Below are 17,031 nucleotides of genomic sequence, written 5' to 3' on the forward strand. Positions count from 1 at the left end.
TGAGATTTTGAAAAGAACAGGAAGACTGGCTTAAGGAGATGGGAGTTGGTCATGGACTGCCTTTCTCACAGACACCAGAGGGCCAGGGTCCGTCCTTTGGCTACTTACATGGAGGTTGAGCTTGAAGTATCCAGCTGCAGTTCTCATCATTAGGATACTTGTTGGGGTACAGTGGAGAGGAAATAGTACCAGAAGAGTCGGTGATACTGTAGCCACCGCATACTAGAAATACAAACAATTGTTACAGGCCAGACTTTTCTACCACCTGTACCAAACAGTTGATGCTGAATGAAAATGGGACTGAATTCTCCTTATTTATGAAATGCATCCCAGGAAGTTTTGTGCAAAAGAAGCGGCATAGAAAACATCAGAAGACGGGAAACAACATTTACAACAACACAACTACTGCAGGAATATTTGAAGTCGGGCAGTAGCATAGGACAAGAGATTAAGTGTTCTGAATTCAAATAAAACTCTAGCCTTGACTCACTTACTCTGTCCAGCCATAACTTCTGAGTAGAGGGATAATCACTGTATCAGAAAAAAATAAATACTCATGTGGACCGAGCTTTATAGAGACAACTGCACATGCTCACACATCATCAGAGAGGCTCAAGCTCTGCCGGGTATAATCAGTGCAGGGCTTTTGCTTGCAAGTGACTTGAGAGAGCAAGTGGTAAAGACAATGAAGGGAAAAGCCTGGAAGGAAAACAGAGAAGCAGTGACTTAAGAACAAAAACAAGCAAAACTACTCTGGCTCCTCCACTGGACAAGGAGAGGATTCAGAAAGGAGACAGTCCACAATACGGGAACTCTAACTGGATTGGTTTACAAGCAAGTGTTGTAACATATTGTGGTTTATCTCCTTTTGTGGCAAAACCTTCAATAGGTATAGATGAAAGTCTATTTGTATAATGTATCTAGTGTTAAAAACAGTTTCAAGTATTCTTCTGAAGAGAACACAGAGTTCTGAGAGATAAGTGGGTCCTAAGACTTCAGCATCATCTAAATCAAAGATAAACATATCAATACATGGGACAAAGCGAGTCACAGGTCTCTGGTTGTATTTAAACTCTTGCAAGGTCAGTAGGAAGCCGGGGATGAGTTTCTGAGCACCTCTCTCATCTTATTATACCACCAAGAAGACATTTAATACCAGAGACCCACAGAGTACTACTTGCCTTGCTTGAATCGAGCGCGGAAGCCCCTGCTCTGTCGGGAAGTGCCAGACTGGAATCTGACAAACAAGGTATTTCCTGAGGAGGTGATGGAGGAGGCGGGCTGCTGTCTCCCGCACACTCTGGCCAGGCGGGTGGTTGCAGAGGTTGCACCATCGTATGTCTACAAAGATGGGAAGCGGGAGAAGTGGCTCAGAACTCCAACTGTAGGTTTGTAAGGCCCATATTCCCCGAGCCAACACACGAGGAGCAGAAACAAAATGAAGGAGGGAAAGCCACTCGTGTGGATCTGAAGCAACTGGTTTTTATCTCACATCTTGCTGCAGAGTTTCCTGTGAATGTCTGAATCTGTGGTCATTGCCAGGGTCACTCAGAGAGATTTCAAGAGCAGACACTAGTACATCTTCACAGGTCTTCATAAGTACTTTACAAGTCTTCCTCCCTCCCCCGACCATGTCATGGACCCTACCTACTTACAACAGGTATTAGAAATGTTTGCTGCAAGAAGAATGTAAGAACAAATCGTTGAGAAATAATGTCAAGGGACAGTCATGATCAGAAATTCAGTATTTATTTTTGTTCTTCATAAGGTCATGGTCAAGAAGCAAAAGGAATGACAAAGTTCCTTCCTTGATGTGAGTGGCATAAGCCTAGTTTAGGAAACTCTCATTTAAAAAAATGTATTGAGGGTCTGGGAAGGTGGCTCAGTGGTAGAGTGCTTGCCTTGCATGCATGAGGCCCTGGGTTCGATTCCTCAGCACCCCATGAGCAAAAAGAAAAAAGCCAAAAGTGGCGCTGTAGATCAAGTAGTAGAGCGCTAGCCTTGAGCTGAAGAGCTGAGGGACAGCGCCCAGGCCCAGAGTTCAGGCCCCACGACCAGACCCCCCCCCAAAAAAAAAAATGTATTGCACCACCCTCTATGTGTGGCTGATGAAATATGGCTTATAACATATATTCTTAACATCTCTGTATGGATTGGTGAAACTGACGCGTCCTCATTTGCCTCCCCCTATGTCTTGTTTAGTTTGTATTAGTAACTAGGGTTTGAATTCAGGGCCTTGTACCTGTTGAGCTTCTTTGCTCACTGAGAGTGCTCTACCACTTCAGCCAAGCCTTCAGTCTTGTTTTTTGCTGGGTAATTAGAGATAGAGTCTCTACTACTTTGTTATCTGGTCTGACTTTCTCCAGAGCTCAGCCTCCTGAGTAGCTAGGACTACAAGTGTGAGCCACTGGTGCCTAGCTTCATGCAATTTTTTTTAACCTAGAACATGAGGCTAATGTGTTAGCTATTTGCTTATTATTTTACTCAAAGAACGTTAGTGCTGGGCGCTGGCGGCTCACGCCTGTAATCCTAGCTACTCAGGAGGCTGAGATCTGAGGATCACAGTTCAAAGCCAGCCCGGGCAGGAGAGACCGTGAGACTCCTATCTCCAATAAACCACCAGAAAACTGGAAGTGGCACTGTAGCTCAAGTGGTAGAGCGCTCGCCTTGAGCTGAAGAGCTGAGGGACAGCGCCCAGGCCCAGAGTTCAAGCCCCACGGCCGACCAAAAAAAAAAAGAATGTTAGTAACATATCCAGGATGGCATAGCTAGTAAAAACCAGTCTTCCCTCACCCAATTCTACATTACATCATATTGCCACTCTTCAGAATTCTTGTGAATAAAATGCCATTTCATGGATTTTCAAATCTCAGACTCTCAATGAGGCAGGGTTTAAAACTGCATGTGCATGATCAATTCTCTTATTTGAGAATATTGTTAACGTTTTTTACATCAAGTCAATATTCTCATTTAAAGTTTTAATTTGCAAAGTTAAAAGGGAAGGCATTGCAAGGAAGTATAAGGAAAATTCTTCCTCTTTATTGAGAACTCTGCGGTCACAAAAGCTCTGTGAGTACTGCTCATTACCCCTAGTTAGCCTCAAAGGCAGAACTCCCAAATTGTATTACCATTGTGCACATATATAATGTATCCGTGTTCCCTATGTTATTCTTATATAGGTCTACTGCCAAGAGCTTTTAGACTTAGAAATTGACTTTTCCTCACCTGTTACTTAATATACAATATACTTAATATACTCATATACAAATTAAAAAAAGGAGACTCTGCGCATCTCAGCTTACTCATTTCTTGAAGGAATGAATGAAATAAATAAGTTAGATGCCCAATTCACAAAAGGGAAAGCAGACACTATCCTTGGGGTTCCCAACCACAGCATCTCGTAAAATAAAAATTAGTGACAAATCTGGTCACATGTGGTCTAATCTCTTCAGGAAAGTTAACCATCCTCTAGAGAAAGCAATGGGAGTTCTATAATATCCCAAGAGACCAGCACACACATTCAAAATGCAAAAACTCAGCCAGGTGCTAGTGGCTCACACCTGTAATCCTAGCTAATCAGTAGGCTGAGATCTGAGGATCCAGGATCAAACCACCCCTGGTAGGAAAGTTCCAAGAGACTCTAATCTCTAACCATCAGAAAACAGGATGTGGCACTGTGTCTCAAAATGTAGAGAGCTAGCCTTGAGCAGAAAAGATACAGGATCGGGGCTGGGAAGGTGGCTCAGTGGTAGAGCGCTTGCTTTGTAGTGCATGAGGCCCTGGGTTCGATTCCTCAGCACCACATAGGAAAAAAGCCGGAAGTGGCGCTGTGGCTCAAGTGGTAGAGCGCTAGCCTTGAGCTGAAGAGCTGAGGGACAGCGCCCAGGCCCCACAACCGGACCCAAAAAAAAAAAAAAAAAAGAAAAGATCCAGGATAGCTCCTAGTCCCTGAGTTCAAGACTCATGACCACCACCAACAATAAAACAAACAAACAAAAAACAACTTAAGTTTATCAAATAAAAGACTCACATGGAATGGAGAACTAGGGTAGAGAGGAAAACCCTGAGTGACAAAATCATTTAGTAGGTGAGATGTTCTTCATTCATCTGCAGCTGCCCTCTGGACACGATTTCTGGGTCTAAGAGGGGACTGGAAGGGGTCAAAAACAAGGCATGGCTAACCCCACCTTCACAGGTCCAAATACCTTTCCCCTGCCCTGGGGAAGTGACAGAGGCTGGAAATGAGACCAGGGGACCCCAGGCTCATGCAGAGGCCCAGCATATCCTGTATGCCTGACGTTCGCTCTCCATTCAACCCTCCAACATCCTGCACTCTAACCAGAAGTGTGAACTAAACCAAAAGTTTGTGAAGTTTCGTACTTGAGGCCTCAATTCCTGGAGGAGATTTGGGGAAATGTCAACCATTGCTAAGGTTAACACCTGTCAGCCTTGTCACATGCTAAGTGACATGTGGAGGAAACCCATCCATTAAGAAAACAGCATTCACTCCTGATGACATTTACAGTTCTTTACTTGGGTGGATGGGGAGTAGCGAAGGGAGAGGGCAGGGACAGGGTCCAGAGAGATACTTTTAAAAATAAGGAAATAATAACAGGATACTTTTGCTTTCCCATTGACACACTGCTGAGCGGTTCCCTCTCAATAAAAGCATGCTTTAAGCGTATGTATTGTCTAGAAGATGGTGACACTATGCCTTCAGACTCAAGGAGAGGAAGTCATTGTTCTCTCTTGTCTGTTTCTTTCTGAATTTCCTTGTTTCTTATTGATTTCTTTGGGAAAGGAAGGCCATGATAAATAGTTCAGGAAATGCTAAAAATCCTTTTATGGATCAGGTAGAGTTTGGGATGACAAGCTATTCAGTCAAGCCCACAATGTGCATTAGTCTGAGCATTCCGTAGTAACAATACCATTGGCTGTGGGGCGTAGAAACAACAAATAATCATTTCACACAACTTTGGAAGCAGAAGATCAATGCACAGACAAGATCAGTGTGTCGCAAGGACATTAAAGCGTGACACCCTGCTGCTTTGATCTTCAAAGGGACCTTCGAAGAGCAAGGAAGTTCCCCGGTACAGATTTATTTATTAATTTTTTTTCTCCAAGTCCGGGACTTGAACTTGGTATCTGATGCTTTCGCTCATTGGTGGGTGTTCTACCATCTGAGCCATGCCTCCGATCATGGTACAGCTTCTAGAAGGACACTAATTCCAGAGACGAGGAGTCCACCTTCCTGATCTGATCACCTTCCAAAAGACCAACCTCCTCATGCCAATCCCTTTCCAGGGAGGATTTTTAACATAAATTTTTGAAGGAACACAAATGTAGAGAACATAGTAAGTAGAGGGGATTAAAAACAAAAAATCTCAGTGTTCATCTGCAAGCTCCTTCCTTCACATCTGCCCTATTCCACAAGTTTCATAAATACTCAAAAAAATGACATCCAAATGGACACTGACCTCCATGCTGAGCTCATCTCCTTTCGTTCTGCTCAGCCTGAGCCGGCAGGCTCCCACAGAGTGCAAGCAACAGATGTTTCCCATCTGACTGAGATAAGGTGACAACTACCCTGATCCTGGGGTCAGAGCCCCCAGGAGACATAAATATATTAGTCGGGAAATAGAGGCCTGAGCCCAGGATCGACAGAAGGTGTTGGGCTGATCTTGCCAAAACATTTTAGAAGCTTCTTGATATCCATTCTATCCTATAAAAACAAGAGTACCTTATTCTTTCTCACTATCTCACCATGTTACTTTAAAGATCGAATAAGGCAATGAATTCAAAGTTCTATGGAAATTCTGATTCTGAGTATGCAGGAAAGTGTTTATCACATCTCAGAAATTCTCATATACATATTTTTAAATGGACTATGACAAATATGTATTAATAATCCACTTCTAAGTTTTGACACCAGAGAAAGTCTTCTACTGTCCCATTCAGAAATATCTACAAGAGTCTTCACAACACCATGTTGCTATTGCAAAGTAATGAAAGTAAACTAAATATTCATGAACAGCAGGCTGGTGACTTATGGCACATAAATAAAATGGAATGTCATACAGTCACAACAAAAGGTGTTAGATCCAGACACATAGTGATGTAGAAAAATGTTTAAAACAATACTGAGTGAGAAAAGTAAGTTGAAGGATATATATTGTGTGACATTATTTATAAACACATTTAAAATGTGCTAAATAATATTTTATAGCAGATGGATGTATACAAATACATGTAATAAAAATATAAAAATAGTCATGGAAACCAGAAACCACATTTGTCATTAGTAGATTTGTCTGGGACAGAAGATGGGAACAGCTGTGTCTTTAATACTTCATTTCTTTGTGGTGAGAGGACTTGAAGCAAGTGTGGAAAAAAAATGTTAATATTTGGAAGGTCTGGTGTCAAAATGTATTTGTACATTCTAAGTTTATATGCACTATAGAGTTTAAGATTTCTGCATACTTAGACTATTTTAGGGTTTTCAGTTCAAAGAAAGGATAGCCTACATAAAAAAATATAGCTTAAGATTCACATATAAACGTATTCTTTACAACAGTATTAAGGTAAGAACATGGCAGAATACAAAATCAACCGCCGTGTTATCTAATAAAAACTTTTCAGGTCTGTTTGTAAGAGTATGCACATATTTGGGCTAGGGATAAACAGAAATCAAAATTTTAGCAGTTGTAACCATATTGTAATACTAATGATGGCAGCAATTTCTTATTCTTTGTTTTTTTATTTTCATGAATTTAATTTGAGGAGCATGTTAAAACTTTTACATAAAATCTATATTAAAGTTATTCAATTAGCCATTCAGACACGTACGTGATCCACAGACATGAAAATTATACTAATCACAAGACTACAGGACCTGAGTCCCAGCCTTGTATACACTAATTCCATTTTATCTATTCACACTGCCCCAAAGGAATATATCAAAGTTAATGGATATGGCTTCTGTTAAAAGATCTCCAAAACATTTGTTAGTTGACTCATATCTATAACCGTACCCCAGCCCTCTCTCCTAAGCTTCAAGATAATATCACCAGCTGTATACCAGATGTCAACTAAGAGCTTCACAGCCTTTAAAAATCAGCCTCCCAAGATAAATTCATCTCCTTGTTCCCTGACCCCTCCTTCCTCTTGTATCTACAACTCTTGTCTCAGTAAATTCCACAAGTACAAACCCAGCTGACAGTCCATTTTAGATCTTTCCCCTAAGTTCCCCAGCCCAGGGGCTCAGTGTTCTCTGGCAATTTTCTCTAGCATATCCCTTGGCATCTTCACCCCTGACTCCCTTCTTTCTAGGGATCTTAGAGTCTGGATTTTAACTCTTTTCTCTGTGGATCTTAGCCTCTGGATATTGCCTGGGTCATTCTTTCCCATCTCAATTCAGTCTCCTATCAATGTCCACCATGCCATGTCCTCTTTCTTCCATGTAAAAGCAAACGCAAAAGGAAAGCTGCATCGCACTGGACATTTCAAAAAAATGTGTGAAGATAAGCAGTCACTGATGGCTTCCCTGGAGAGCTGAGGAGCACGTGACTAAGGTGGATGTCAGACCCGCTCTTGCCCACAGCCTCCTCTCTGCTATGATCCAGACCAGACTGTGATGAACTGGCTGGCTTGTGATCAACTGATGGAGATGTCAGTCATCCCACTTAACCCAAATCGCAGGAATGCAGAGGAAAATGGATGCTAACTTCCATAGGAACACCTGTATTTTTATTTCTAGAAATGACAGTATATTCCTTCAGCTTGCTAGAGGGCGGAAGGTGGGGAAATATTTCGGCTTCATCTCATCTTTTCTTGTCTTCATCGTTCTCAGGAAGAAAACAAGTCAGCTTTATGTGGGGACTACAATTGCTTTAAACTAGAGGATGGAGGAATATTTTAGCACAAAGCAAAACACATAGAACAAAATACTGCATCACAGGGACACAGCTGAGCTCTACATAAAAAGACACTGGAGATGTCTGTCAATATGTTTTTAGTTTTGTTTTTCTGCATTATTACTTTTTTCCTTTTTAAGGATTTATTTTTTACTTTTGTGTTTTTAGGTGGTCCTGGGGTTTGAACTCAAGGTCTCCCACCTGAGCTATACTCCTCCCTTTTAGCTTAGTTTTTTTTTCAGGTAGGTTCTCCTAATTTCTCCCCAAGCTGTCCACCAAGCTCTGCCTGATTCATAAATTATTTGTGAGTCTTTTGGAAAGTATCAAAATAATATATTTATAGAGCGATACAATTTTGTAAGATGATCTGTTGAACAGTATGCAAAAGTATGTATTTCATATTTTTGAAATATGAAATTCATCAATGGAGGGTTTATGAATAGAGGGTAGTATGAGATGAATGGCAGATTCTTGCTGCAGTTCAGTGAATCTAAGGTTTACCAGTTTGAAGCACAAAACAGAATATTCTTTAGCAGAATATTTCTGGTAATAGAAGCAGGGGTATCAGCAAAAATAGGAATGGCAGTGAATATTTATGAGTGTCACACATTGCTAAGTACTTTAAATACATTTCCTTCATGCTTCGCTGTTCTGGCAGCTCCATTTGTACTTGGCAAAGTGAGGCTTTGAAAACCTCAGTCCCACACTTATTAGGGCAAAGCACATTCTGTCTTTCTGACATTTCACTGATTGTCATGAAGGTGAGAGAAAAGGTAGAATCAAGTTTCATTTGTACAGCTAGATTACCAAGAGACCAGGGCTCTAAGAAGCTCTGGGAGATGTCCGTGTTCTCTGTAAGAATAGTTGTGGGAGCTCTGAAAACAGAATTGGAGCCTCTCAACACATCCCTAGAACTGCAGCAAAGCACTGTCAGTGGTATCTCAGAGGTATCTTCCTTTGGGTGCCTGTGGATTGTAGATGGCTGGCATTTGTGGCTCACTCCATTCCATGCAGTATGCATGGAATTCCCAGCATGGTTAATTTAAGAAAGCTCAGTGTGTAGGCCTATACATAAGCTCCAAGTTTATAGCCCTGACTCCTACACTTTCTTCTGTTCTTCGATCCAGTTATAAAGGCATGCCTTATCTTTCTCTAGTTTAATTATAATTCTTGAGTCTTGCTTGCACAGCCTTTTTCTGGCCTTCACCCTGCCCTGATTTGGCATTCAACCTGCTCTGTACTTTTTATTTCATTTTCATTTACCCTTGGCAGCTTAGGTTTCCAGCTTTTAGCTGCCTTAAAGATTATCAAAGTGAGGGGGAAATGTGTCCAAGGATTAAATGTGCAGGGTACAAAAGGGCTAATTCACATCAAGGTGCAAAATTGATTTTGAGGACAGAGACTTGGTGCAACATTTTTATGTGTTACATATGGTAGTGTGGCTGCTCATAAAATTCCCATGTTTGAGTTGAACATCTCCTCCAAGATGGAGGAAATATTAAATGGCAGGGAGGGGAATCCCTCAGGAAATTATCAAAGCTGTTAAAGTCATAATGTAAGGGAGGAAGGAAATGAAAATATTACTCATCATACCAGCTTTTCTTGAGGATGGGAGAGAGGAAGCATGGGTTTCCTCAGTCACTGATATTTTCCAGGTACAATGCTCTGAAATTAAGTACCACATTTAGTCCACAAGGTCCCATCTCATTTCCTGGTCCTGTATTCTGCATTACTTCACTCAGTTTTATCATAGAAAATACCAGACAATGAACTCTAATGTGCAGTTATTGCAAGTAGGGACTTAAAGATTCCTGAACTGAAGTATTATTTAAAAAAACAAACAAAACAAAAAACAAAGCAACACACGTTTGCCCATAGAATGAGAGCTGGGCCTTCAGTTCAACTCTTTCTGTGCTTTGGCTACTGGAGATTAATTTGGCACTGGGACACAAAGTGGCGAAGCCGAGTTATCAACAGCAAATTCCAAAACAAACATTTTAAAGAGATTAACCTCAAATCACTTACTGGAAATTGAATTTTCTGTCATGAAGTATAAAGGAGAAGACGAAGAAGGAGAAGGAGGAGGAGGAGAAGAAAGAGGAAGAGGAGGCAGAGACAGAGCCAGAGACTGAGAGGGATAAATGGGAAATTCTGTCAAGGATTCATTTGTAAAACTACATATTTAAAGAAAGATTCTTTCTATTGTCTCTGTGAAACATGGAGTTCCATTCTTCTTGTGTCTTTTTATTTTCTTTCTCTGCTGGAATATAATCGGTGTTTTAAAAGAAAACATGTCATGGGAGGTGTCTTCAAAAGAATAAACCAAAATATAGATATTGTGTTACAAGGGCTTGCCCTGCTCCACCCTGCTTTTCTATCAGATAATAGTGAAGGATACACACTGCTCCCTTGAAGAGAACATGGGGACCTGTATTTTCTTTTTAAAAGTACAAATCAGACACTTTGCTTTCTTTCTCCCAGATAAACACAAAAGGCTTCAGAAAGAAAATAGTTACTAATCATTTGCCTTCCTGGGCCTCCCTCCTGCTCAGCTCTTCTGGCTCAGTGCCTATTTCCTCCAAATGAGAGATTGCGTGGGGACTGTGGTCTGCTGGCTTTTATCTGTCCCCCCAGTGATTCTCACAAGGCAGACATTCCTTTGGGCTGAGCAAAGAGGACTCTGGAAGTCTCTAGGGGCCCTTGGCTTTCCCCTCTCTCACGCTGATGAACTACAACCAGCCTTTCTCAGATCAATAAGAGCTCACAGAGCACCGTAAATCTAAGACTCAGAAGAGAGACTAATTAAGCCGTTAAGCTTCCAGATGGAGGTCACTTTAATCCTCAGACTTCGTGAAGGGAAACAGATCCCAGCCTCTTTCTGGTGCCATCAGCAGACAGTGGGTCCCACTGCCGCCTGTAGGAAGAAATATTCCTGATAGAACTCCTAAAGCCCAAGGTTAATGAGCACGAGACACTGGGAAAGGACTGAGCAGACCGGGCAATCATTTAGCCAAATTGGTTGAATCCTGACTCCAAGTCCAGCTTTCTGATTGACTTTTCACAATACCATCACCATTTTAATTGGAGTTAAAAGAGAAAAAAAAAAAAACTCTCTATTTTTCTCCTTTTTCATTACAGCAGCATGAAATCCTAGAATATATGTCTCTGGGATGTTAACTGTTCTTGTGTAGCTCAAAATCTCCAGATCTGTTATCAGTAGTGCCAGAGCATGAGCTGGTGACAGGACATTCCTGGAGATGTCATCGTAACTTTTTACTAAAAAGCAGACCCTGGCAGGAGTTGAGACTGAAAGTTTATTTATGTATTCTCCAGCAATGCCTCTGTTAGGAGTGCATGCATCTAGGCAAAAAGACTACTGCTGTGGGTTATATGACAGGAAATGGAGGCAGTCCTTAAAGTTCCACTTAGAAACTTGCACTGGTTTCTTCTACAGAGATTGAACAAATGGCTGAGTGGAACTCAACCTTCTTGACTCCTAAGCAATGACCTTTTCTACCCCATATTGAATTCTTAACCCTTTCCTGAATTCATAACTGGAGTCATTAAACTGGCTCCAAAGAATTCCTGATTTTATTTTCCTCCCTCCAATTTTCCAGTTGTCCTTTATTCTGCAATTCAGTTTCCTGAATCGAATGCTTTTATATTTTAGCGAAATAATCATTCTTAATTTAAGGTCTACATAGTAAGAGTTTCCTTCTTATGCTGATCTTGCCATTATTTTCTATCTATGCTTTATACTAACCTCTCTAGACTCAACTTACTATTTTTTACCTCTAAATAATGACATAATACTAAATGACCTCCAATCTCTCCTCTGCCCATCTGTAGCATCTCCACTCTAACAACCTAAATTATTACATGACTTAAAAAAAAAAAGTTGCTTCCATTTAGGCATTATTTACCTTGGCACTGAATGGTTCACTTGGGCTCTATTAAAAGTCCCTGAAAACAAACATTATCTGGCAGCAGCATTGGCAGCTAGTTGTTTTTCTCTTTGCTAATGACTCCATCTGAGACCCACACCAAGAAGTTAAAATGAATGTCTCCAAAATGAATGATTGGCTTTGTATGATCTTAAGCTTCAGAGATTATTACGTAAGATATTGGACTTTAGCTATACTTCATATCCAGTGTCCATTTGGCCATAAAGATTGATGGCTGAGGCTTCAGTATTGGCCTTCATGAATCCCTGGAAAACTAATGATAATTTGGAGCCAAACTTCTAACCCTGCCAGGACATTGCTTGGCCTGGTGCCAAAGATTTGCAGATCTCCTATCCCCATAATTAAGCTCATAGCAACTGAACACACAGAAGATCTTGATCCCAATTTACTTGTAGAATTTTCTTTTCACCTTCCTTCCTTATTGTAAGAGTAACTTATAAATAGTGTAAGGAAAAATATCTTAGCCTCGGTACAATTTATGCAATTTTCAATAATAATTTATGTAAGAAAAAACTTTATAAGTCAGAAAAAATATAAATTTGGAAGTCAGAAAAAAATTAGTTTCTCATTCCAAAAATATGAAAACATTTAGGGCCAATATAACCTATCTTCAGGTCTCTACCCTGAGAAAAATAATTTCAAGAACTGTTTGCTTTCTTTCATCTGGTTGCTCTTTTCCCACAGTACTTCATTCATGATGTAAGCTTCTCCATTATTTTCAAAAATAATTTCCCAATGGATTTCCCATAGCACTGCTTTTCACTTTGCTTTGCCCTTCCTTTCCATAATTCTGGGGAAAATCTCGAGCAGTCTTTTTTTTTTTTTTGGGTCCGGTCATGGGGCCTGAACTCTGGGCCTGGGCACTGTCCCTCAGCTCTTTAGCTCAAGGCTAGCACTCCACCACTTGAGCCACAGTGCCACTTCCGGCTTTTTTCTTTTTGCTTATGTGGTGCTGAGGAATCGAACCCAGGGCCTCAGGCATGCAAGGCAAGCGCTCTACCACTGAGCCACCTTCCCAGCCCCTCTCAAGCAGTCTTGTATCTCTTAACCCACTGTTACCTACAGTCTTCCATCACTACCACAGCAGGCCTGTTCCTTACAGGATTATCAGATCCAGTGGCTTTGGTTCCACCCTAGGTGACCACTGGTGGGTGTAGCATCTCTAATCACCCACTCTCCACAACTGTCTTCATCCTCAGTTTTTGTTGGACCACTCTCATTGGTTCACCACCTACTCCCCAGGGGACTTTTCCAGTTCCCTTTTCCTTTAATCCCTCCTTTGCTTTGTACATGGTACAACTACCCCAAGAGTGTACAAGGCTCTTCTTACTCTATGAAATTCTCCTGTATGTGACCATATACACTCCCATAATATTAACAACCACCTACATATACAAAAATTACCCTCCAGTGTGTATGTCCAACTCATACTCCATCCCAAACCCTAAACTCATACTCTAAACTCTTGAAAGTCCATTGGACAGACTTTTAAACTCAAACGTTTCCAATCACACATTACCTCTTTATTCTGCTAAGGCCGTCATTATTCATCTTTTTTTTTTCCCCAGGCAAATAGTCATCACTCCCCTCTGTTGTTCACATGACCTTCACAATGGAATTAGATTCGGAGTCCTAGTGACTGTAACAGTTTGGTCGGAGAATATAGTTTCTTTCCATTCCCACACCCAGTGTAAGACACTTATCGGATCCAGGTTTTCCCCCTAGTTTCTAGCCTTTTGCCTGCCTCTTTCTCTGCCAAGCCATTCCATACATTGTTGCCTGAATCTTGGTAAAATGCAGTTCTGAATAGGTTATAGCTCTGCCTTGTAGAACATTTTCTTGGACTGTAAGTTTCCTATAAAGACAATATCGAAGTTTTCACCAGAACATAAAAGAATTTGTCCAGATTGAAAGTCATCTGTCTCTTGTGGCCTCCATGCCCCCTCACCCCACTGCCTGTATGTGTCAGGCACAACGCTGGCCTTCCCTATTCCAAAAAGTCATGTTCTATGTCCTGCCCTGCAGATTCCCATCCTGGTCACTTAAGTATCACTTGCAGTGGGAAAAGTTTTCCTGGCTCCTGGGCCCACCTGAATCATTCTTGCTATTTCCTCATGATTATTATGATGCTGTACTGTCATAGTAATCCTAAATAGAATACTCATGGAATCCACCAAGTCCTAGGGAGATACCATTAGAAAGATGCAAAGGAGGCTCTGCTACTGAAGAGCTTGAGGGCAGAATTATGGGCTCCTAAGCCCATTACTTCTAGTATTCCACATTGTCTCTTTCCACTGCTCACATCATCATTCATAGCAGCATGATTATGGCTGGACCTATGTATAGGTTTACTTTCCCAGCACCCTGGCCTGACTGAGGCCTATTTGAAGATTCACTTCCTTTTGTTTGTTTTCTCCTGCTGCAGTTTGTTAAAGCCAACCCCTGCTGCATGCTGAGATGTGGCAGTGGATTTCTTAGTGTATTTGTATCCTGGGCACATGGGAAATCATTCTCATGACCAAAGAAGAGGGGGGGAAACAAAAGCCAGGCTTTTGATTGAGGCTTTGGCTTGGTCAGATGCTCTGTAATGTGGACTTTACCAAAGAAAAGAAGCTATACAGCTATAGTCCTTCGCAGGAGAACAAGAGGAGGGGCCACTTTGTGAGAAATGCCCACTGCCTACTGAGCATCAGTAGACAATATGTCTCCTCAAAACACAAAGGTTTCGACAACTGTCCTATTACACATGGCTTGAGATTTGTAGGAGCCACTTAGATGACTTGGAGCAGGGATGCATTCTCCATGAAGGCTGGTTTTTTGCTTTGTCTTGTTTTTTGGTTTCTTTGCCAGACTTGGGGTTTGAACTCAGTGACTGGGTGCTGTACTAAGCCCCTTTGTGCCCAAGACTAGTGCTTTTCCATTTGAGCCACAGCACCACTTCTGGCTTTTTCTAAGTAGTTTATAGAAGACAAGAGTCTCATGGACTTTCCTGCCCTGGCTGGCTTCAAAGTGTGATCCTCAGATCTCAGCCTCCTGAGTAGCTAGTATTGAAGGCATGAGCCACTGGTGCCCATCTCCTTACTCTTTTTTTTTTTTTGGGGGGGGGGTCCGGTCGTGGGGCCTGAACTCTGGGCCTGGGCACTGTCCCTCAGCTCTTCAGCTCAAGGCTAGCACTATACCACTTCCGGTACTACTTCCGGCTATTTTTTTTTTTTTGCTTATGTGGTGCTGAGGAATCGAACCCAGGGCCTCATGCATGCAAGGCAAGCGCTCTACTACTGAGCCACCTTCCCAGCCCCTCTCCTTACTCTGTATATATGATTTAACCTAGTTAGGCCTGGACTCATGGTTTTGTCCTCATCTTCCTGATAGGCTCTCAGATCCTCTGTGATCTGGATTAGTAGATACTCCATGTATCAAAACAGTGTTCACATCTCTCTCAGATATCAACGGAGAAGTTTCATACTATCTTTGTGAATTCTTTGCCACATTTTGAAATTTAATGATTTAAATATCATCAAGATTTTTTTCGTCAGTGATAGAGCTTAAACTCAGGTCTTGGGTCCTAACCCTGAGCTCCTTCTGCTCAAGATTAGCGCTCTGCCACAGTGAACCATAGCTCAACTTCCTGTTCAGGCTGCCTTTGAGACTCCATCCTCAGATCTCAACCTCTAGCCTGAGTAGCTAGGATTAAAGGTGTGAGCCACCAGCACCCTGCTGATCCAGATTCCCAGGACAGTGGATCCAATTCCACATTAGGAGAAGTAGCTGTTCTACACCTGTCAGTGCTTTGCTACCTCAGACACTAAAGGCTCATGTAGAAGGTGAATGCATCATAAAGTCAACCAATCATTTATTAATGATCCAATCTTATAAAAATGATACTTGACACATATACCATTAGTCAGGAAAAGATTGAGAAAAAAAACAAACCTCTTTAGTATTCTTGAGTTCAATTTAAAAGAAACTAGCCAATTGAAGTTTGTATAAGAATCAGTCAGGGTGCTAAAATAGAAAGATCCATTAACCCAGAGAATCTTGTTTCTATTTGAATGAAACGCCTACAAAAACAAATGTATTTCAACAAGCAAAAAAATTCAATTGAAAAAGAAAAAAATAAACCTCATTCAATTCTTTTACATGAAGCACAAAGCATATGTTTTCAGCTATTAATACATTAAGCTTATTGGTAATAGTAGAATCTCTTTGTCATCTAACAGTCATATATATCCCTTCTCCACACCTGTTTCCCAACCTACTCTGATTAAGTGCGCGTGCGCGCGCGCGTGCGCGCGCGCGCACACACACACACACACACACACACACACAGAAATAACTGATGCTGTTCCTTGCTTCTTTCTTCAGATACAGATTCAGATACGTTGTTCAAAAACACAAAACTGTTATGGTTATTTTTCACAATGAAATAAACATAATGAAAGCTAATAATGGTAGAGGCAAAACTGAGTTGCTAAACAAACTATGATATTATCTACCTCCTGGTTTGTTTCTAGACAAAGTGCAAAATAATGTTGCTAGGAGTTGCCTTTCCTGTACTTTGGGGTTGAAAACACACATAACAAGTACTGACAAGATGGGCTCATATGTGTTGACTCGGGTTTGATTGGTGACAATGTCTGAAATTTGTGTCACTTACCATAATACAAGAGTCTGGAGGTTCAAGGTCAATGTCAGTGAAGTTCAAGAGAACACGATGATGCTGTTCAACTTGAATAACCCAAGAACAGTCGGTGTTACTTCTGTAGTAATTGGGGTAATTTGGAGAATGGATCTCTCCATTGGGTGCCTGGAAAATGCCACCACAACCTGCAAGTGGAAAAGTCAGTTCAGCTATGGCAAGACTCACTGATAGGTAAACTATGCTGTTACACAGAGACAAATGTCAAAACTAGTCTATTATAGTAGTCTATGCTAAAACTATGAAGAAATTAATATCCATGTTAATTCACTTACCTCTACAGAAAAAAAGGCGGCAGACAGGATAGTAGGAAAAAGGTTGCAACACTTTAAATACTGATGACTAAAATCACTGAAATGACCAAAATGAGTGAAAGTGAAGTTATGGTTTCACAAAGCCATACAATGTCTCTTTGTTGTTCTATAAAATATCTCATACTGAAGAATAATCATCT

The 17,031-nt window shown here is 41.1% G+C and overlaps 1 protein-coding gene across 1 annotated transcript in view; it reads right to left on the bottom strand.

Annotated features, from left to right (window-relative positions):
* The window catches only part of Cubn (cubilin), a 230,570-nt gene that overhangs the window by 92,357 nt on the left and 121,182 nt on the right, over positions 1–17,031 (bottom strand). The window contains exons 31-33 of the mRNA XM_069990436.1: positions 16,536–16,705; positions 1,182–1,341; positions 109–222 (exon numbers count right to left, since the gene is read on the bottom strand). Of these exons, the coding sequence (XP_069846537.1) occupies positions 109–222; positions 1,182–1,341; positions 16,536–16,705 (444 nt within the window). The remainder of the gene's footprint in view (positions 1–108; positions 223–1,181; positions 1,342–16,535; positions 16,706–17,031) is intronic.

This window comes from Dipodomys merriami, unplaced genomic scaffold (assembly GCF_024711535.1).
Source record: "Dipodomys merriami isolate MVZ:Mamm:240054 unplaced genomic scaffold, mDipMer1.0.p SCAF_4, whole genome shotgun sequence".
NCBI lineage: Eukaryota > Metazoa > Chordata > Mammalia > Rodentia > Heteromyidae > Dipodomys > Dipodomys merriami.